Here is a 24,662-nt window from a genome sequence, read left to right as displayed (position 1 = left end):
TGTGACATTGACCTTTGACCTACTGGTCTCAAAATCAATAGGGTCATCTGCTGGTCATGATCAACCTCCCTATTAAGTATTAAGACCCAAGCGTTCTCAAATTATCGTCTGGAAACGGTAAAATGTTCCAGATCAGTGTGACCTTGACCTTTGACCAAGCGTTTTTGAGTTATCATCCGGAAATCGATTGGTCTACGGACCAACCGACCGACCGACCGACATCAGCAAAACAATATACCCCTCCTTCTTCGAAGGGGGCATAATTATACATTACAGTTGAAACTCGGTTTGGTATCTCGAGTTGCGGGGAAACGAGCGTTTTACTTCGAGATAACCGGAAGAAGACTTAAAATATTTTGCACGGGTTTTCGGTGCAGGACTTCAAAACGTCTTGAGATAAGCGAGTTCGAGATATTGAGTTTCAGCTGTAATAAACTTAATGATAGTAAAACTTTTATGTATTATACATGTCCCGAAAGAACCCACATTTAAACACAGATGTCATTTGATCAGGCCACCAACCTCGTGAATATGATATAGTTCATGCTTATGCATACGAACCATATATTTAAAATACGTTCGACATATAGACCTACATTTAACCCTTTAGCCTGCTAGCGGCAGATGATTCTGCCTTTGCGACCAGTGCAGACCAAGATCAGCCTGCACATCCGTGCAGTCTGATCATGGTCTGCACTGTTCGCTATTCAGTCAGTAAATTTTCAGTGCAAACCCCTTTGAAAAATAAATGGTACGGTCCAAATTGAAAGATGGACCAGTTCATTATAGAAATACAGCAGGGTAAGAGTTAATGGTATGTGAATGGTATGTAAATATACAATACCATGTGGGTTTTTTTTTCGTAATGACTTCGTAATATATCACCTATCTGTCACACTTACCCGTGCAGGCAGACATTGTTTTTCCTTGACAATTTTGTCATATGATCGTTTTTAATAGGGGCAGGGATAGTAAATTTGAAAACTTTAAAAAAAAATGCGTTAATACATGTGCGAGATAAATCATAAGAAGTAAAATTTTGGAAAGTGTCAGTCGAGAGCAGAGCGAATTTATTACATGTACATTGTATATTTTGCACTTCATCGTCTGCCAAAGATAAAAACTACATGTAGTGAGATAACGGTTTCAGGACTCTAAATTTCGGGAATAAATGACACAATTGATTGATAAGTGAGACGTTTTTTTAACAATTTTTCAGTCATATAAACGACCGTGTCTACTTGTATTAGTGAGCACAATGCCCAACTTTATAGTGCTGCCTCACTGGCATATCACGTCGTAGACACGTTACATGATGTCCCACCCAGTCACATTATACTGACGCTGGGCTGACCAGTCCTAGCACTATCCTCTTAATGCTGAGCGCGAAGCGAGGAAGCTACTAGTACCATTTTTCAAGTCTTTTGTATGGCCCGGCCAGGGATCGACCCAACAACCTTCCGCACTCGAAGCAGGCGCTCTACCACTAGGCTACCGAGGCGGTCTGCCCCGTACTGACCTAAAACGTATATATAGTTTATAGGAAGAGACTAGACGTAGAAAAGTGTCTAATAATTATTTATTGCCAGTATGAAAAATAATAGAATTCAAAGGCTGTGTTAGTCTAGACAATATCCCTTTCAATGAGCATAACATTTTGTTTTTAAAAGCTACTTAAATATCAATTATATATTTGTTTCAACATAAATAAAATTAACAGAATTAATTCGGTACAAAATTTGCGAAGACCAAATTATATCGTCGCACCATTACAGAATTTGTAAAGTCTCAGTTCTATAAGTTACGGTATATATATAACGTCAAAATCGGTCAAAAATTAATACATATATTAATATTTGGCAATTAGCTCTCGGAATATTTTATTTTTACATGAATCATTTTTTGGCCAGTGCTTTAGCAACTGGCTATAGCCCTTAATCATCTACCAAGTTTCAACTTCGCGTCGTTCGAGTTTTCCTTCTATTTCTATGTGACCGCATCACACAAATATTCTGGATGTGTGAAAAAATAGTCCCATATTTATTTTTATAATCTTGGTATTGTGTGAATGTGTGAGCAACTGAGGACTACTGTTTTAAACAACAAAAAACAAGCAGCAACGGATTCTAGAATAATCATGAACTTTATATTCACACTAAAAATATTAGGAATCACTCCGCTCCAGATCAGGGTATAGGGTTAGGGTTTATATGGTTGAAATTGGCCCAAACCTGGGGCAAACTTAGTTTTACATAGTGTTATATAGGGAAACCCTTTAAAATATTTTTTAACTTGAACCATAATGCACAGAGCTTAGACATTTTGCATGTAGCATTGTCTACTGGACCTCTACCAACATTGTTCAAATCAAGACCGGTCTATGAACAATGAAAGGTTAATTCTTCAGGTGTATCGGTTGAAATACCACTCAATAAGCACTGCCTATCAGTCCTTTCACGGCTTTGATTTAGCTCGCATACACATCCTTGTGGAACCAAGGAAACCGACCATTAAAATATCGCGAACGTTGTTTGAGAAGATTCTAAATATTAAAAAAAAATACTGTATTCACTGGTTAAATTATAACTGTATTGTGTAACAAAGAAAACAACACATAAGTGTACGCTATAAAACAAGTAAATTTATTTATGGTACTTAAAAACGTATACAATCATTATACAAAAATGAGATGTATACAACCAAAGAAATATAATAAATAACAGAAAAGGAACTAACATTTACATGTAGCTGTTTTTGTTGTGAAACACGTTTCACCTTGATAAAGAAAGCAGCGTCAATGAGGTCTCATTTGGTTAGCACGAGCTTCTTTGTTAGTAAGATCTTTTTTGTAACAGTGTTTCTTCAGTGAATTGTTAAAATATGGGTTTGAAAGAATTTCTGGTAATTTCACAGGGGAAAATATCAAAAATATTTTATCAATGTACGGTGCTAGAGGAAAGACATGAAATAAAAAGAAAATCTATCATTCCCTAGTGAACAACAGATCTGACATCTGTTCTTGCAATTACGCCTCATGTGACAACATTGCCTCTGGTATTCACTCGGTGAAAGATATTTTAATCTAACACTTAAAGAAAGCTATAATTTATCAGAGTGTAATGTATTCTAGTATAAACATAACTGATATCAAATATGTACGATTGAAATTCTAGATATACAAATTCTTTGAAAGAAATCAACTTTAAATGTATCGCAAATGTACAGCATGCATTTTGTACAAAAGTAACGTCTATATAGATATCTTATAAAGTTGTATGAACAATACGTTTTAGTGAATTCTAGAAACATCATACAATATTTACTACTTTTGTAACTAGCGTAAATACACCAGATATATATCAAGTACACATGTATGTATGTATTAATTAGTAACAAACAAACACTATAAACACAAAGTATTTACATATCTATTGCACATTACACATCATAAATACTACAGAAGTATAAAACGAATTTTACATGTGTTCCTACTTGAGATTTGGGAAGGGAAAACATTCATTTTTCGTCTGCATTACTTGGCGAAGACACTAAACATGCTTGTTGTTTAACGCATTTCCTAAGTAAACAGCGACTGAATGATACAGGACCGATGATAGCACAACCAACAGCAGCCGGCATTTTTGTTAAGGACCGATGAGCTACTCGTACATGAAGTATGTTTGAAACAGCTCCCGGTCAGAAAAGAGTCCTGTACCTTTAGGGTATTGTGGATTTGGTATACAATCTCTTATGTTTATTATGTATGTATGCGTCTTATTTCCCTGATGCAGACATCTGTACATAGACCTACACTGATATAAGTTTCTATAGGAAATTTGTCCTTGGTTTTAACCCATTTCTCCTAATGTTTTAGAACCATGCACTCAATATTCTGACTGATCAATTAGATATAACATGATGAGAATCGACTAATGTGCTTAGCACATACAGCTTTTCGATATTCTGTGTTACTCCCCTTTGTGTGTAATAAGCAATTCGCATAGAATGTTGTGTTGGTATCACTAACCTTTACATGTTCTTAGTAAACCCAAAAGTAAGTGCATGTATACTTTTAATTCAGATCAATCACAATATCATAAAATAATCCTTTAGAGGTATGATTTTGGACCAAACAGATAATTTGACAATAGCACAGAAATAACTAATACAGCTACAGATAATTGGAATACATGGAGATTCAGCAAAGGTTCATGTAAGGTATAATTCGGTTGTTCTTGGACATGCCTCTAAGTATTCTGTGCACTCAAGAATAAAAGAGAACAGAGTTCTAAAATGTTTGGAAACTAAGTAGGCTGTCCCAAGTAAAACATGACAGATAGAACACACGCGTGGTATATTATGGATATACATGTATTAAAAAGACATCTACTATAAATACTAACAAGGTGACTTTGACTCAGAGTAAGACAGTATTCTTCTTAAGCTTCTGAAGGCTGCTTAAAGTTTGAGAATAATATGAATTTGAATACATGACATATGTTTACGCGAGACATTATTCCACCAGGAAGATTACACGAAGTCATAATAAGTATATGCCGGTGCAAAGTTCCTGTCACCAGCAGCATATTGCTCATCTTCGTCCATTGTGTCCACTCTTCCAAGTACACATTCTCTGTACGAAGGAGGAGCTGTGAAGAAAAAAAAATATGGGAACTGTTAACAGAAAGAAACAATTCGAGGAGCTGTGGAAAGAAGAAAACGATTAAAGTTGTTGTGGGAAGGAAGAAAATAATTCGAACGTCTGTGAAAAAAGGCAATTCGAGTGGCGGTAGAGACATGAAAACAAATCTGGGGATTGTGGACTGGAGAAAACAATTCAAGCGGATGCGAAGACAAGAAAAAAGCAATTTCAGTGACTGTAGAGTGAAGGAAAAAAATACCTGTAACTGTGAAAATAAGAAAATGATGGAGGCGGGGCCAAAAAAAAGATTCGGGCGCTGTTGAGAGAAAAAGTATTGGAGAAGAGCTCTAAGAATGGAATAAAACTTCAGTTAAGACTTCAGAAACGACTGTCGTGACAATGCAAAGGTCACAGTATGCGTATACATTGCATATATTATATGTTCATATTCTTAGCGTGTATGTTGCGTTGTGAGAAAATAAGAATTGATAGAAATTAAAGCCCTGCATTAGGAAATGAAATTGTACAAATGACCTCTTATATGACGTGACGTCATAAAAAGTCAATAGATGGCCTGTAAAAAGGGTAACTAATGCCTGTCGTAAAATCCGAGAGTTATATTTAAATTTATTAAAACGCTACACCATCAGGTAAAAAATCAACTTTGAAACAAAGGTGGTTTTGGAAAATAATTTTCAAAGTCTTACGTATATCTTCACTAAATCCTGATGCACCAGACGCTTGTGGTTGTTCTGTTATGGCTCCCGGCTGTTCTTGCGGCCGAATCTGTTGTACTACTGACTGTAAAGGGATGGTTCCTATCACGACTGACAGCGGAAGATGAAGATCAAATGGAGTGTCTGCTACATCAACTACCATCTGAAATAGGTAGTTAGATGAAACTGGCAGTTAAAAACATATTACCAGAATTATATGCAAGTGCTCTGGACAAAATATATGAATTTAAATAAGCCTCTGACAAAGTATCTTGCTTTGATTTGTTTCGCTGAGGTATTTCATTTTTATCCATGAAAACCATTTCCATTTGATGTGTTGCGCTTTCATGTTATTTTTTGTGACATGCGACAGTTTTCCGTTCGTACCGGGTTACTAGGCAATCTGGTTGGTTGATTCTGATTGGCAAAGCTGCATACCAAGACCAGTTTTACAGCTTGGTCGAGCTTTTAATCAACCATATTTACCAACCTATTAACTTTTTTAACCTCGTAACTTGCAAACATATGTCTACAATATTAACCTCGTGACTTGCAAATATGACACTTTTAACCTCATTACTGGCTAACCTAACCACTTTATACATTAAAACATGCAAACGTGCCACTTTTTACCTCATTACTTGCAAACGTGACACTATTTACTGATTACTTGCAAAGGTGTCACTGCTTACCTGATTACTTGCAAATTTAGCTACCATTAACCAGGTCTTTAAAAAAAACATGGTTATTACTTTGGCAAACGTCGTTGGGTGAGTGGTGCGTGACGGCGACGTCAAACTTTGGTTTCCACTCAGTTCTTTAAGTTAGGAGTGAACGGTTGCGATGAAATTTGTTGAATAGGTAGCTTGCATAGAGACGGAGTTTGTACTTGCATATGACATTAGGATCACCGTTACTCAAAACAGAAAAACGGTTTCCACTCACTGAGTCAGGAATGCCATTTGTCGATGAAACTTGGTGTGTAGGTAGCTTGCACGGAGACAAAGAGGGAGTTTAGTATTATATATTGGGATCACTAGGGTCAAGGTCATAATATTAACCTCACTACTTGCAAATGTGGCATTATTAACCTCACTGATTACCAGCTTGTCACTATTCAACTTATTACTTACAAACCATGTCACTTTTTACCTCATTGCTTTAAAACCAATCCCCTACTTAACTTATTTCTTGCAAACCCAGTCACAATTACCTTATTACATGCAAATCTAGTCACGATTACCTTATTACATGCAAACCTAGTCACTATTACCTTATTACATGAGAACTAAGACACTAGTACCTTATTACCTGCACACCCAGCCACTATTACCTTATTACATGCAAACCCAGTTACTGTCAGCTTATACCATGCCAACCTAACCACTATTACCTTATTACATGCAAAAATAATCACTATTAACTAGTTACTACTACATGCAAACCAAGTCGGTATTACTTTATAGCATGCATGCACAGTCACTATTACCTTATTGCATGCAAACCCGGTCACTGTTACCTTATAACATGCAAACCAAGTCACTATTACCTTATTTCATGCAAACCTAGTCGCTATTACCTTATTACATGCAACTCCAGTCATTACTACCTTCCTACATACAACCCAAGTCACTATTACCTTATTACATGCAAACCCAGTCTCTATTACCTTATTATACGCAAACCCACTTATTATTACCTTATTACATGCAAACCCACTTGTTATTACGTTATTACATGCACACCCAGTCACTATTACCATATAACATGCACACCCAGTCACTATTACCATATACCATGCACACCCTGTCACTATTACCTTATAACACGCACATCAAGGCAATATTACCTTATTACATGCAAACCCAGTCACTATTACCTCATTACATGCAAACCCATGCGCTATTACCTTATTATATGCAAACAAAGTCGCTATTACATTATCACATGCCACCCAGTCACTACTACCTTGTTACATGCAAACCTAGTCACTATTAACTTTTAACATGCAACCAAAGTCACTATTACCTTATTACATGCAAACCCATTCGTTATTACCTTATTTCATGCAAACCCATTCGCTATTACCTTATTTTATGCAAACCTAGTCACTATTAACTTATTACAAACAAACCTAGTTACCATAACTTTATTACATGAAAACCTAGTCACTTTTATCTTATTACATGCAAACCCAGTCATTATTACCTTATTACATGCAACCCAGTCACTATTACCTTATTGCATGCAAACCAAGTCACTATACCATATTACATGCCAACCATGTCACTATTACCTTATTACAAGCAAAGCTAGCCCCTATTTACCCCATTACATGCAAAACTAGGTACTGTATTAGTAAGGTCTAGCCACTTCTTAAATCATTACTTCCAACCCCATAAGTTATTAACCGTATTTCATGCAAGCATAGCAACTATTTACCCCCATTATGTGTACAAGCACACCTAGCAACTATTATTACATGCAAACCTACCTACTTTTAACCTCATTTTGCAAAGCTAGCTGTTTATTATCTCATTACTTTCAAATCTATCAACTATTATAACGTCATTTCTTTTAAAACTAGCCTTCTTACATACCTCCTCAATTTTACCTAATTACTTGCAAACCTGTCCACTTCTTAACGCATGCCTTGCAAACCTAAATTTACCTCAATTATATAGTGAATCTCGATGAGGTTACAGTTCGGCAAAAATGATGGGGGTACAGGCGGGATTCGCAACCTTTCCCTCCTCCAAACGTCTGATCCCCCGGGGCTAACAGTTCCATGATGTAAGCGACCTATTTCTCTTTTGATCTCTCTCTCGGCTCCAGAATAGGCCTTGTAGACAGTCAACTGACAAGTTCAGTAATAAAAAGATAAATAAAGAGATAGACAAATATATGAAATGTCGCATTACAAAATAGGCGAGCTCGTGAAAAGGTATTTATTATGCATATTAAGCTAACGAGATGTCACCATGTCTCAGTAAATGGGAGATGTTCTGATGAAATCACTTCTGGAGTAATGACCGAAAATACTACCGGAGTTTATCAGAAATAGGATAAATGTCGTCCTCCCTGGCCTTGTTATTCTCTGCAGTGTAAAGATATTAAAGGTCCATAATGCTTAAAACTTGTAACTTAAAATCAGATGAAACAGCTTTCTAAATAGATGTTATGCATACTTACATGGTTAGAAAAGCGCTACTTTTAATATTGCACACGAACTTTTATAGTTAGAGCCATAAAGGGAGGTAATAAAAATAATAGATTCAATAATAAATTCTAGTATATTCAGTAGTATTCAAACCTTTGACAAATGTTAAAGAAAGTAATTATCATAAATAGGATTTAATAAGAAATTAACGTATTTTATGTTTATAGCGGAAACTATCCAGTATTATTACTTCTTTGATTAGTATTAATATTTTTGTTGTTGTTTTCTTTAATGACAATGTTAAAGTGATACATGATGCATGTGGAGAAAACTGATCGTTTAATGTATGAAATTAACTTGGTGGTCTGCCTCATTTTGTTCGCGGGTTAGGTACTTTGTACTCACTCCTATCTACCCGAGGTTCGATATATCATTTTGACAAGCAATAGAAAATCCCTCGTATACGATGATATTTGTTTTATAATACAGTTGTGTGATACTTTGCACAAACTTGTCCATAAAAAACTGCTTGGACATTCAATAATCCAACAATTAAACAAAACTGAATAAAAACAAATTTCAACCAATATAAAAACAAGGAGCTGCGTTCAATAAACGCTTCATGCCCCCGGTGGCATCCTTGTCGATACAAAGCAACCTAAGTCGAAAACGAGGTCAAGGTCAAACTGTGGTCAGGTGATGTTTGAAGATGAGGAATGGTCACAGGTTACATCTGTATTAGTATCAATTCATTCTTGTAAGCGGTATTGATGCTAGACGCAACGGTCCCATTTGGTTAACCAAGAGATGGTCCATATAAAGCAACCTAAGTCCAAAATGAGGTCAAGGTCAAGGTCAAACTCAGGTCAGGTGATGTTTGAAGATGAGGAATGGTCACAGGTTACATCTGCATTAGTATCAGGTCATTCTAGTAATGGGTATTGATGCTAGACGAAACGGTCCCATTTGGTTAACCTCGTACGGACGGACGGATGGACGGACGGAAAGGACAATCACTATATGCCTCCCGCATCAGTAGATGCCGGGGGCATAAAAATGCTAATAATACCATAATAAATTTGACTACAGATGAATTGATCCCACGTCCAGTTCCATCCTTGATTTCTGCATCAAAAACAATTGACTCTCCGGGGACACAGCCGATTTTATCTATCCGAAACGTGGCTGAAACAGGATCGCTTTCGCAGCACATGCAGCACACTGTCTTAGCGTCTTCGGTTTGAGCAGGTGCCTAGAAATGAGGTAAAAGTATAAAGAAATGCTTAGCTTTTTGTAGAAATGAGCATTTAAATATTGCACGGTATACAAATACTCGTATTACAGAAGACTATAAGACTCAATACATTGTGCTCACTTGATGCTATTGAAGATGAAACACACTAGTCTTTCTGCTAGAATGTAAACTATATCGAGACTTTTAAAGAGCTAATGTGTTTGAAAATATAATCCCATGTGATTTATATACACAAACATGTACAAGTTTATCTAACGTACAGATGTTTAAAGAAAAGTATCAAAATTTATCCTACAAGCCTACCAGATCAGGAAGTCGGTTTTATATTCATAAGGTTCAACTTTGGTACACATTACAGATATTTCATACACTGTCCAACAATGATATATAACATACATGTATTTATTCTGTAACATTATATTTAACAATTGTTTTTCACTTGATGTTCTTTATACAACTAAGAAACTGATGTTTATCACTTATGCCATCCATATATTATAGGAGCTAGCGTTTCTTTTTGACTAGGTGACTAGGCCCACTGGGCCAGACGCTTGCTTTCATGCCTTTGAAATTTTGTTTATCAATGATTACAAATGCATCTATGTCTCTATAATAAAATACTTACTTTACAAAAAAGTATAAGTATTTATTATAGTACATGTGAGTTTACTTTCTTATCTTCACTTCATTCATTCAACATCATATTCTTTACTTTCTTACTCCTTACAACTTACTACTTACTACTTCACAACTTACTTACTTACTTACTTACTTACTTACTTTACTTACTTACTTACTTACTTACTTACTTTACTTTACTTTACTTACTTTATCAGACTGACCGACTGACTTGCTTTGCAGGATGTGAGGTAATCAAATAAGCAATTAGGTTTGGATAGATACAAACTCCCTGCGAAGATTACCTCCCCTAGTGGAATATTAAGGGAAACAACCGCATATATGAGTTTGCACAACCAATAAGATATAAATAACTGTTACATGGGAATGCAGAGTTATCCTTCTAGACCTTTCATGGACACTCGACCAAATGTTTTAGCATCGAGCTCTCCCCTTTGGCAAAATTTGTACATGACTAACATTAATAGTCTTGCTAAAATTTGAATTCAACACAAAGGAGGAGGCGATATTTAATAGCACAAAATTATAATAACAAATTTCTCGGTCCACTTTTGTTGTTGTACAAATTATATTCTTAATAGACCTTTACAACGGACACGGACAATGTAGACGTACTATGTACTATGGTCAAAATCTGGGGGATTTCTCAAAACATAAAAACTGGAACACATAACCGCAGGGATTCGTTTTATTATTCGATTATTTCTTAAGACATCAAATTCAAATGTTTTCATCATATTATCAAGACACAGGATATCTTTATAATTCTTGGAAGCGTTATTCTCTGCAAGGAATAAATCTTGTCTACAAAGAGAACACAGACGAACACATATATCTACATCTTCAAAAATACCATGTTCAGTATAAACAAATTTTAAACAGTTGATTTTTTTTCATCCTAGCGACCGAAAATACATTCTTAAGGTAAGTCCTGATATACGTTAGCAATAACCAAGTTTGGTGACAATGTTTCTCAATCAGAACTAAATTTATTTGCCAGTAGCTCTTTCTTTGTTTAGGTACAATAATATTGACCCCTGTTCAGACAGCCTGAAATGCAATCTTATGCTAGAGTTTTTGTAGGCATGTTTTGTGAAAATATGTCATTCCAAATCCCCACCCCCCTCCCCCCAAAAAACAAAAACCTTTGTCTCTATTTTCAGTAGCAAACAAGTTGAAATTAGCTGCAGCTGCCAATATATCCAGGACTTTCCATCTTATATACTACCTATAAACAAAGTGTTATCGTAATATCTCATTCTTATTTACAGTAATGTGGTTTAAACAATGTAAGCGAATAAAGAGGGTTGTATAGCTATCACCAACGTTGGTGTCGATGTTGATAAAGTTGGCCACATTCTAAACTTCACTATCAACTGCCCCTATAATTATCAAACCTCATACTTTGTAATAATGTTGGTTAAATATTTATGTCAAGCTTCTCAATACCTGCTTAACTTCGGTCCTAGGCTCCAACTCTTTAACGCCTACACAAGCGGCACTGGCTTCATCTCGTATCTCAAAAATGTATATAGACAAGTCAAAACAATTAGTAAACTACCTAATTTATTTTGTAGTGAATTATGCTTCCCAAACATTTTCAACTTTCATTTTTGAACCGGCTCTGTTTCGCTACCCTCAAAACTTGTCAAGTCAAAAGTGCTAACTTAAGACAGTAAATCTATGCAAATCTACATATGTGTAAGTTACAGTCATTTATGACTATAACTTTGTATTGCCCGTTTAATTGAAATACGTTTATAAATTGTTACAAAAAGTAGCCTTTCTTTACAACTTAGTGCCACCTTGGAAGTATCATTAGCTCTTTCTTCCACTCACCTCATTTGCTACCAAAAGCAGATGGAGCCATTGTTTTACAGGCCGTGTTATAGCTCATTTTGTTTCTAAGTATCCATTTTCCTCCAACCCAGTGACACTTACACATTGACCACCAAAACATAAGACAACAAAATAAATAGAATTTTACTCTCCCAAACATCCAGACCTTTAATCCCAACCCCATCCCTCAAGCCCCCCCCCCCCCCCACACACACACATACAAGATACAATTCTACATCGACCTTCAGTTCCTTGTCCTATTTTTCATTGACTGTTTTCTGTAAGCTTACACAATTATTATTATTATTATTATTATTATTATTATTATTATTATTATACCAGATTTATATAGCGCCCTTTTCATGATCAATTTCACGTTCAAAGGCGCTTTACATAGTTCGCATGCAGCCACACAGGGCGCATAATTCATCCTCTACTAGTACAGACACAGAGCGATCTGACCAGAGGGACAGAGTGAGACAAACCCCCACGACAGAGAGATCAGAAATCAGATACAGGCTTGTCCGGCTAACTTAGCCTAGCTCGTTGCGAATAGACAGCCTGGTTCTTTAATGTGCCCAGTGTATAGCACTGATACACGCAAGGATTGCCTGGGTTCCTGACCAGTACACCTCTAGTTGGGTGGGAAACACTATAAAGCGTTTCTGAAAATTCCTGAGTAGCTGCCGGGGATCGAACCCCCGACCTCAGGTTTGGAAGGCCAGTGTGCAAACCACTGAGCTATCCATCCACAACATGCAACTTTACTGGGTTAAACCTTAATCTCTACATATTTTTTTTTAAATGCGCTTTAATTTATAACCAGACATATTCTCACAAGTTCCTAAAACATGTTTGAGAAAACCCCCCAAATTTGAACGAAGTACAGAGTACGTTTACTTTTACATTCCCATGTCAATGTCCATGATAAAGGTCTAATAGTCATACTTACAGCTGCGTTCAACACAGTGTTCAAATCTAGTACTGACGCTACTGTAAACACCATTTTATAGTGTTTATCAAATTTCCATGGTCTGTCAATTGTAGCCTTTAGAAAGTAACGAACAAAACAATTTTCTAAACCCTCGAACGATCCAGGTGCATTTACCGGAAGTACAATCTGAAACGGAAATGCGTGATTACCGGCATTCAGTGTGACGTGATCACCTTGCTGGGGATCTGAAACAGAAAATAGGTTATACAGTAAAACCTGTCTTAAGCAACAAGTCAAGGGAGCGACACTATGTGGCTACTTAAGGCAGGTGACTGATTAATTAGTTTAATCATATTTTATTGTATATATTATTTTTATATACACATTCTATTCGCTGACACACACGTACAACAAGCATACATAAATACATCAAAAGGTTGGGCCAGAAGTTATAACAACATTATCGGGTGTCATCCCTGAAAAAGCAGACTATATGTTATTTAAATATTATTGTCTTTATGTGATATATGTGAACAATCACTTATCATCTCAAGAAAAGAAAAAAATAGACATAAAACGAACCGTACAGAAAAAGAAATATAAAGAAAAAATACGAAAAAATAGAAACATTTGCCGTTGATCCGTTAAAGAGGTCACCTCCCCCGTCCAATGTATTTCCTGTGTTTAATTTTTAGCAATGGTCCATTCTATCTTGAGGTACATCATTAAAAATATAGAAAACTAAACAGTAAAATTTTACAAAAGTTATCAAAATCTCTTAGTTTCCTAATTAAGAGAAGTTAAACTAAGTATGAAAAGTCTTCTTAAAACAAGTGGCTGCATAATACAGGTGACCACTAACACACGTTTAATATATATCATGTAGAAAAAGTCAAAACAAGACGCGCAACAGAAAGGGTAATACGTTCCTAAAAACTTGTATTTCGTCATGTTCGGAAGGCATTTTGACCTCATTGGTTGCCTTTGACCTCAATAGTGACATTGGTCAAGACCGCCAATGTTTCTGCCAATTGGGTAAACTGTTTAAGACGTACATCTTTATATTCGAGAAAAATAAAATCATTTATTAATTTTTCTTTAATTAATGTACTTACCGTTTCCAAAAAGTTTTAAACACACATTAAGATAGTCTTCCGATGCCGTGACATGATGTTTTCCAGCTTTCCACTGTACATGACCTTTTCCTTGGCACCTCAAAAATATTCCTGAAACAGATACATTTAAACTTAAAGAAAAAGGAGCTATTGCTTCAACATACACTGTGTTAAAAGATTATCAAATGCAGTTAGGTAAAATTATGATATTTCAAATATCTCAGAAAACGCGCAACCATTTTGTTTCCATGGCATTGGTGATATTATAAATTACTTCTTTCTTTTGCTTAAAATGCAAGTGATGTCTTTCGTAAGAAAGAAACTATAAAATATTACAACAGAAATGTAAGTAGTTGTTTAAAAGTGAATCTAAAAACAATTATTAGTAATCAATGTAGTTTCTTTTTTTTAATTTTTATTTTTATTTTTTTTTTTTTTTATTATTTTTTTTTTTTTTTTTTTTTTGTATTTGATACTTTAAAAGTGAGTATATAGTATGTAAATTCCCTAATTTGTGATAATTTTATCTTAATGTATAATTCCCTTGAACCCATTTTATGAGTATGATCCATTACTGACCTAATCATAATCAAAAGCGGGCAAAAATAGCAGTTAGATCCGACAATGACAAGTATGTTACGATTTACAACAGTTCCCCTTTAAATTGTGAGACCTACTTGTTCAATACCGTGACATACCTCGCATTTCCATGGCCTCGTCTAACTCTACGATAAGATGTCCTTGTACACATTGTCCAGGAAAATATACGACCTGTCTGTTACTCAACACAATCTCAAACTTTCTTAATCTCGTCATTATGAAAAATTAATCCGCATACATTTTTTCCACATTCTGAATATTCATTATGATTAAAGGGAGAACATTCTGTCATACAGCGTCGGGAGAATTATTGGCGATAGTATACTGGGGCGTAGCTTACTTTTTATAAGTTGCATGGGCCGATAGATTGAACGCCGAAGGGGCGAGTTTGGTAGGGGGGTTGAAAAATTAGAGTGTCTGTGGTGCATTCTGAGACATTCCGGCGGATTAAAACTGATGCTAAGGGGAGGAGTTCAGGTCAATAAAACAAAATTCAGTTTGTGATTAAGTCAACATAACTAAGTTACTAACTTGATGTTGGGTCAGTCATACTTAGTTACTAAGTATGACTGACCCAACATTAATTTTATTTTCTGACAGCATTTACAAAGAGGTCATTTACCGTGTAAATGTGACACCTCTGGTCAATAAATTTTAGCTTTAATCCATTCATTTACATGTATAGTATGGTTAGCTGGTAGGGGCTCGAACTAGGTCGAAAACCCTTCAGATATGGTCAAAATAGTGAAATATTCTTAGTTTGAAGACTTCCCGGTCACCTTCTGTGACCTCTCTTCAAAATCTAGATCTACCCAGGTACCACATCTTGGTCAGAATCATTACTGCACGTTCATGTAGGGTATGTCTATATTTCCTTGTCATAATTTATGGGCTCAAACTAAGTCGAAAACCTTCCAGACTTAAATATGGTTTAAATAGTGATATTTTTATGAGCAAACGCTGCCGGTCATCTTAATCATATGACCCTGTAGGGCTACCCAATGGATACACCAGGTACATAATCTTGGCCAGGGCCTACACATCAACTATTGTATTTAGTAACTCGAAATTCCCGCTTTCAAATCACAGGTTATCCGCGCGCGTGACGATTGAAATATGTGATTTTACTGAAAAGTAAGATTTGAATTACATGTAGTTTTTATTATCTAAGTTTTCATAAATTCACTTTAGTGCATCGGCAGTATAAAAATACAGAAATAAGCAATTGAAATTTTCATCAAAATTTTGATAAAAATGCCTTGTGGTAACAGTGATAATTCTTTTTTTCGGGGAGAGGTGAGGGGGGGGGGGGGGGGGGGGAGTACATGTACACCGTGATGTAACCGCTGCGGGGAGTTTGTCACAGTATGTGTTGCGTTCATCATAGTGTTCTAAAATAAATATCGTGTTAAAATCAAAATAAGTTCAAGACATTGGATAAGGAATATATCTCATGAAGAAGAGATGCAATTAAATATTTTCTTGAGCACGTAGCGCGAGTTAAAATGTTAAAATTGTATTAGTTCCCGCTGTGATATTTCATATCTAATCAAAACAAACAAATTCTGTTTATTGTTTGCTGAATGCTAATAAAAGATACAGAAAACATATATCACTCAAAGTGTGACTGACATGGAACTGATAAAACACAGTATTTCATTAGTTAGCATAAAATAAAAGTATGTTCCTATATTCGTTCGCTCTAACTGCATGTTGATTATTGGTTTTTAGAAGATCGTTAGCTCCTACAGTCTAACCTTCCCCCCACCCCCCACCTTACCCTTCGATTTTATTTTTGCATATTTGGCATTTTTATTTTTTTCATTTTCTCAGATAATTTGCAGTCTCGGGTCTGCAGTGCCTTATAGAAGCTACGCCACTGTATCGGAATATAAAGGATATTACATGCCTGCTGATATCATAGATAGACCAGATTTTCTCAGCTCCAGGGACAGTGTTGTATTACCACGCCAGAGTCGGGTCCAGGATTTTGATTTAGTTGGGGCGCAGAGTTTCTATGAGGACCAATTACAACTCGAATGGTGCAGTCTGGTGTACATATGCATGAATATTTGACACAATGTCATCTTTGAATTTGTATTTTTAAAAGCAATTTAAAGAGAAAGCCTGATATCACTTTAAAAAAACAAGAGGGCCAAGATGGTCCGAAGTCGCTCACCTGAGTAACACACAATAACAGTGTAAACATATTTTACCTAGTGATTTCATGGAGACTAATATTCTGACCAATTTTCATTAAGATTGGACCACAAAATGTGGCCTATTGAATGTAAACAAGCTTATTCTTCAAGCTGATTTGACCTTGTGACCTAGTTTTTGACCCTACATGATCCAGATAAAAATGCATACGATAGTTCATGCACAGAAACATTCTGACCAAGTTTCATGCACATAAAATGAACAAGAGTGTTAACAAGCTTTTCCTTTGATTGGACCGGGTGACCTAGTTTTTGACCCTATATAACCAAGTTTCGAACTTAGTCTAGGAATCATCAAGATAAATATTCTGACCAAGTTTCATGAAGATAAGATTATAAATGTGGCCTCTAGGTTGTTAACAAGCTTTTCCTTTGATTTGACCCGATGACCTAGTTTTTGACTCGACATTACCCAGTTTCGATCCAGGCCTAGAAACCATCAAGATAATCATTCTGTGCAAGTTTTATCAAATCAAAGCATAAATGAAACATCTATATGGCTGAAAGGGCCAAACTAGAAAAGTTTGCCCCTTTCAGGGACAGTAACTCCAGAACCCATGGTGGAATCTAGCCGGTTTTTGAACGGGACTGAGATCTTATTGTGACTTAAGTTGCGTGTAAGTGTAGTTAAAATCAAATATAAAATGTCACTTCTATCGTGTTCACAATGTAAAATTAACAAAACTTGGCTCTTTCAGGGGTCAATCAGAGGCCGTTACTCCGGAACCTATGATTGGATCTGACAGATTCATCATGGAATCCAAGATTTATTGTTGTTGAAGATATTTTATTTTGCAAGTTTGTATCAAACCATAAAAGAAGTCTCTATATGGCTGCAAAAGCCAAAATAGCAAATTTGGGCTTTTTAAGGGGCCATAACTCTGGAACCTATGATGGGATCTGGCCAGTTTTCGGACGGAACTGAGATATTATGCCAATACAAGTCGTGTGCAAGTTTGATTAAAGTTGATTGCAAAATGTGGTCTCTATCGTGTTTACAAGCGAAAAATAGCAAATTTGGCCCATGAAGGGCCACAACTCTTGAACCAATGATGGGATCTGGCCAGTTTTCAAAATGAACAAAGAAATTTTGCCAATACAAGTTGTGTGCAAGTTTGATTAAAGTTGATTGCAAAATGTGGTCTTTATCGTGTTCATAAGCCAAAAAATAGCAAATGTTGGCCCTTTAAGGGACCATAACTCTGGAATTCATGTTGGGATCTGGCCATTTTTCGAAAGGAACCGAGATATTATGCCAATACAGGTTGTGTGCAAGTTTGATTAAAGTTGATTGCAAAATGTGGTCTCTATCGTGTTCACAAGCCAAAAATAGCAAATTTTGGCCCTTTAAGGGGCCATAACTCTGGAACCCATGATGGGATCTGGCCAGTTTTCGACAGGAACCGAGGTGTTATACCAATACAAGTTGCATGCATGTTTGGTTAAAATTGATTGCAAAATGTGGTCTCTATCGTGTTCACAAGAAAATGTGAACGGACGACTGACGACGGACAAAATGAGATCACAAAAGCTCACCCTGTCACTACGTGACAGGTGAACTGAAATACACACACATTCAATCAACAATCTATCTGTTGCTACTCAAATATAAATGTATAACAAAAACTCGCTTTACAGGGAGGGAAAACAACGCATGAGTGTACGCAATAAAACAAGTAAATGTATTCATAGTACTTAATGTATACAACCATTATACAAAATGAGATGTTTAAAACCAAAGAAAAAACATAACAAACAAGGAACTAATCATGAAACACGCGTTACCTTGATAAATTTATCGAACGAAAGAAAAAAAAATTTCAAACGAAAGAAAGCAGCTTCGCTGAGATCTCATTTGATTAGCACGAGATGCACGAGATGTTTTGTTAGTAAGATCCTATTTGTAACAGTTTTTCTTTCAGTGAGTTGTTAAAATATGGGTTAGAAATAATATCTGGTGATTTCACAGTTGAAAATATCAAAATTATTTTATCAAAGTACGGTGCTAGATGAAAAGAAAATTTATCTTTCTCTCGTGAACAACAGATCTTACACCTGTTCTTGCAATTATGCCTCATGTGACAATATTGCACCTGGTATTCACGCGGAGAAAGACACTTAAAAACTATAATTTATCAGAGTGTAATGTATTCCATAACTGAGATCAAATACGTGCAATTGAAATTCTAGATATACATAATTCTTTGAAAAAATCAAAGCTTTCAGAAACCTGATGGGCGGAGTAATTGTTTTACTATGGTAACGTTACACAGGTGAAACGATTTTTTTTAAATGTTATATTCGTGAATTTTGTGTAAACTGACTTCAACACTAGCGAATTAGCATGTCTTTTTTCATTTACAAATATTCCTAATAGTTTTTTCTAAAGACAATTTTATTGTTGGTTTAGGGTTTATTGTCGTTCCTGAAATACAGCTTTCTGAAAGACTTAAATTGCTCTGTGGATACGGAGAAACGTTTCAACGGCTTGCCAACAGCATATAGGACTGATTACACCAAACAGGACTACTTAGTGTTACATGTGAAGAAGTCCAAAATGTAGTGCCATGCTCTTGATGAAATAGAAGTTATGAATGTGACTGTGCTGATATATGCTTGAAAGTCGTGAATCAAAAGTATTTTGTACTAAATGTTTTAACGGCAAGTGCTTTTTTTTCGGCGTTTCGAATCCGAAATTATTGTGCTTTGTTAATCTCAAGACTCATAAACTGTTCTTCTGATACTAGATTTTAATAATATCATTTGAAGAATATGGTGCAATGTGCATGCAACGTACTATTTAAAAGTTTCTTTTTTATTTGCTTACGCAGTTTGAAAAGACCTAGTTCGGAGACTATATTTAAAACATGACTGGAGCAATGATATAAATGACAATGAAAAAAATGATATTGCAAATAAAAGGAAAATAAGGTAGTTAATGAAAGTCTTACATAAAGGAATCAGGAGCTGACAACTGCATAAGATTTTTACTATTTCAAAAGATAGCTTTTTAGGAAAACAGGAAAAAATAAATAAAGAATTATCCCTATACTCCGGATCAATAGCCCTTTCACGTGATCTGAAACAGGTAAACATTCTCACTATTCTGCAGAGAGAATGCCTTTAAAATGGGTTTACAACAATGTCAGATTAATAATCACACTTAATCTATTTCTAATCACTTGCTAATAAATAAATAATTAGACCCTCAACCTACACAGAATCCTAATTTAATCCCAATCTTTACAACATTCTACAGATAATTTCAGAAATGGCCTCTAGTAGTTCTTTAAGTTGGAGTAAAAAATTAAATGGAATTCTAAAATATTGCTAATTATATAAAAGAAAGAGGGAATAAAACATAAAACAGGGTCTGTGAAAAAGGATACATTTTTTTATTGAAAGTTATGTACACGATGCGTTTGTTTGTAAAACAGGCAATAAATTCCTTCTAAAAGCAAAGTGTTGTTGAAGTCGGAGGAAAAATGAATTACCACATACATTGTCTAAAAGAATCAAAAATAATTTGTAATTGAAACTTAATTAATTTATTCAAGATAATACTAGTTAATCTTTGCAGTGTGTACATGTGGTATGTATATAACGACACTGGCTGGGAAACTCTCTGTTTACCTGTTCCGGATCAGGTGATAAATTTTGTCGATATGGAGTATATGTTCATCATTGAATTTCGTGATTTTTTAACCTTATTGTATATTCAGTTCTCCGGCGATATGATGCTCAGCATCAAAATTTTACTTGTTTATTCTGCGAACGAGTGCGTCAGGCAGCATGTCTCTTCGAAATTTACTGAGAGTGGTACATGTATATAGAAAGCAATTCAGTCAGTGTTTAATTCATCCGCCATTTCAGACACAATGAAATCCCGCTAGAAAGCAATTCGCGCATTGCATTATGGTATAACTGATAAAGGTTCTATAAATAGAACAGAAGAGCGTGCTATTATCCGCTTCCAGTTGGTTTTTTCCAACCATGCATCGGGGAATTCGTCTCGAGCGGCTAAACGCATAATTTGCATTACACATGCACGGTAATGATACCTATAGTTTCAAGGGATAGTAGCATTGTAATTCGGTCACATAGAAAAGCAGAAGCACATGGTTCGTATCAAATCTCCGTAGTGGTTATTTTTAGCACACAAGTTTATTTTAGCACACAAGGCTGTATTATTGCGCTTTTTAATAAATATTGTGGATATTAAACGCATAGTTTTATATGATTCACACTTTGCTAGATATGTCTCGGCTAACGGTTAAGTATGATAGTGTAATTATGCAAAAAGATTGTTAAGTGAAGGAGGTAGAACTACTTTTACGCACTATTTCGTTAGGCTTTTTGCATTAAGGTACTTCCGCCATCTTGAATTTAGAGTGACCTTCATTTGAAGTGTGAAAATATAGTGAACAAAAGCTTTCAAATGCAGCTGTTCCAGAATACAAAAACAACTCAGTTTGCAAGACCTGAACTAAAAGTAGCTGTATAAAAAATAAAACTAAAATTTGGAAATAAACAAAGAAGATATTTTACCTGTATTTTTCCAAATTTTTGGTTAGATTTATAAATCCTTTCAAAATACTTAATTAAAAATTAAAATTCATGAATGGCAAAAGTTAGTTCAAAGTTTCAATTAGTGCATAGAAGAATTGTCTTACTGAATAGAACTAAATTTATTACAAAATCTGTTTTCAAACCTGACCACCGCATGTATTAAAACGAAAATAAATCTGTACATATTGCTATTTTCAGCATACATAAAAGTAGTGCAATGTGCGGACAATGATTTTTGTACGTATGGTGTACCAAACTGCCTAAAATTGTAAGACAAGTCTCAGACTTAATGTGAACAAGATTTGGCAACGATCCAAAATTCTTTTCAAGGATTGTGCAAGTATAACAAAGGTTTAATTTATTATAGTGGAATTTATGTACTTACGCGCTGCTTATCTCACGGAAAAGGGTGGGGGGGGGTCCCAGTTAGGTGTCTGCGCAAAATGTTTTTTGATTTTATTTATACTTTGTGGTAATATACCTACATGTATTAAGTTTCATTAACAAGTGTTACTGTTACCAGTTTTGACTTAATAGATATTCACATTTAAAGTGGGTGGGGTAATCGGACATGTGACCAGCCAGGAACACAATTTCTGTTATTTTTTTTTAAAATGATTCAAACCTTTTACCTGAAACTTTCATGATAAAATAACTATGCAATGGGCATTCACACAACATATTGCATTTCAAATTGTACTGGATACATTTTTCATCACAGAGCCACAAAGTGGTCTAATCAAATTTACTGATTTTCAATGGACGAGCTTTACCAAAAAGCTAAAACATTTTTCATTAGTTGAGATATTAAGGTGTTATTTTCAGCAGATACTATAAACTAAATAAACATTAAAATGACAGTATATCAGTATACTCTGATTAATATTGGAAGAGTGGTACACTCTCAAACTGGGAAAAAGTGGGTGGGGTAAATAAATATTCGAAGCAACACTACAAAAATTGTGCAGTTGTTAAGCAATGGCCTCAGATTGTCTATTACTATCTTTATTTTATTAAATACAGCATTGAATGATAAATTTTAACAAAAAAAATTCCCACTTTATACATGTGTGTCATGGAAAAAGCATGGACCTTGAACATGACATGTAGACAAACCAAATTAACCCTGAAAACTCAAAGTATTTAACAAAAGGTTTTGCCTGAGGCAGTATATTTTGAGGAAAGCTATTGTTCAAATTAACATTAAATTTTCTGCATTGATTTTTCCATGGCACACATGTATAAAGTCTTATTAAGGAGAAAAAAGTTTTGTTAAAATTTATCAACCAAGTCTGTATTTAATAAAACTAGAATGTGTCTGTAGGACACAGGGAGTGATTTTTTTTTACTATTTCAGGGGTCATAACTCTGGAAATAGGGGGCAGACCCAGATAAAAGATAGTAGGTGCGCAAGTTCATATCATGATAAACACTCATCAATTTATATCAAATACTTCTTGAGCTAGGCGTGTCACAAGGTGAAAATGTGCATTTTTGACTATTTCAGGGGCCATAACTCTAGAAATAGGGCGCGGACCCAGATTAAAAATAGGAGATGCGCAAATTCATATCATGATTAAGACTAAGGCAAGGTTTCGTGAATCTATATCAAGTACTTTTTGAGCTAGGCGTGTCACAAGGTGAAAATGTGCATTTTTTACTATTTTAGGGGCCATAACTCTAGAAATAGGGGGCAGAGCTAGACGAAAAATAGGAGGTGTGCAAGTTCATATCATTATAAAGACTCACGCAAGATTTCATCAATGTATATCAAATACTTTTTGGGCTAGGCGTGTCACAAGGTGAAAATGTGCATTTTTTACTATTTCAGGGGCAGTAACTCTAAAATTAGGGGGCGGAGTCAGACGGAAAATAGATGGTGCGCAAGTTCATATCATGATAAAGACTCTTGCAAGGTTTCATCAATTTATATAAAATACTTTATGAGCTAGGCGCGTCACGAACTTCGGACGGACGCACGGACGGATGGACGGACGGACGCACGGACAAGAGCAAATCTATATGCCCCCACCACTCACGGGGGGCACAATTAAGACAGTAATAGATAATCTGAGGTCATTTCGTAACAACTGCACAATTTTTGTAGTGTTGCTTCGAATATTTATTTACCCCACCCACTTTTTCCCAGTTTGAGAGTGTACCACTCTTCCAATATTAAACAGAGTACACTGATATACTGTCATTTTAATGTTTATTTAGTTTACAATATCTGCTGAAAATAACACCTTATTATCTCAACTAATAAAAAATGTTTTAGCTTTTGGGTGAAGTTCGTCCATTGAAAATCAGTAAATTTGATTAGACCACTTTGTGGCTCTGTGATGAAAAAAGTATTCAGTACAATTTAAAATGCAACATGTTGTGTGAATGTCCATTGCATAGTTATTTTATCATGAAAGTTTCAGGTAAAAAGTTAGAACCATTTTAAAAAAAATAACAGAAATTGTGTTCCTGGCTGGTCACATGTCCGATTACCCCACCCACTTTAAATGTGAATATCTATAAAAGTAAGTCAAAACTGGTAACAGTACATTTTTGTAACACTTGTTAATGAAACTTAATACATGTAGGTATATTACCACAAAGTATAAATAAAATCAAAAAACATTTTGCGCAGACACCTAACTGGGACCCCCCCCCCCTCCCCCTTTTGGTGGAAATGGAATTTTCGGCACTTCCTGCGGTAACTACCGAAATTACTTAACGTGACTTTCTCACTCATACGTGATTGTATATTTATAAATTATAAAAACAATCGAAATATTTGCTTTATCACGATATATGCAAATATTTTTAGACAATCTTGAAACATTAGGCCACAGTTCGGGACAAGTTCGATGTGTATAGTGATTCCTTATTAGATGTTTCATGCGTCGTAAACTAACCAATTTTGATCTATGGACTTTTTAAACAATAGAATAATGCAGCATGTTTTTGAAAACACAGTGAGAAT

At 35.3% G+C, this 24,662-nt stretch overlaps 1 protein-coding gene across 2 annotated transcripts; it reads right to left on the bottom strand.

Moving 5' to 3' along the window:
• Positions 1 to 2,621: 2,621 nt before the first annotated feature.
• LOC128558930 (arrestin domain-containing protein 3-like) lies at positions 2,622 to 15,259 on the bottom strand. 2 transcript variants are annotated; one of them, XM_053549261.1, is made up of 8 exons: positions 14,999 to 15,259; positions 14,301 to 14,411; positions 13,204 to 13,430; positions 11,862 to 11,930; positions 9,588 to 9,770; positions 8,030 to 8,215; positions 5,350 to 5,521; positions 2,622 to 4,649 (listed from the first exon to the last, which is right to left on the bottom strand). In XM_053549261.1, exons 1-8 carry the CDS (start codon positions 15,114 to 15,116, stop codon positions 4,531 to 4,533), a joined length of 1,185 nt encoding a protein of 394 aa, XP_053405236.1. In that variant the 5' UTR covers positions 15,117 to 15,259; the 3' UTR covers positions 2,622 to 4,530. The 2 variants fall into 2 exon arrangements, with proteins under 2 accessions (XP_053405236.1, XP_053405237.1); XM_053549262.1 differs by lacking the exon at positions 11,862 to 11,930 and having other exon boundaries at positions 14,999 to 15,238.
• Between the last annotated feature and the right edge of the window lie 9,403 nt (positions 15,260 to 24,662).

The sequence above is a fragment of the Mercenaria mercenaria genome, chromosome 8, assembly GCF_021730395.1.
Source record: "Mercenaria mercenaria strain notata chromosome 8, MADL_Memer_1, whole genome shotgun sequence".
Taxonomy (NCBI): domain Eukaryota; kingdom Metazoa; phylum Mollusca; class Bivalvia; order Venerida; family Veneridae; genus Mercenaria; species Mercenaria mercenaria.
This window is presented reverse-complemented; position numbering and strand designations above follow the sequence as displayed.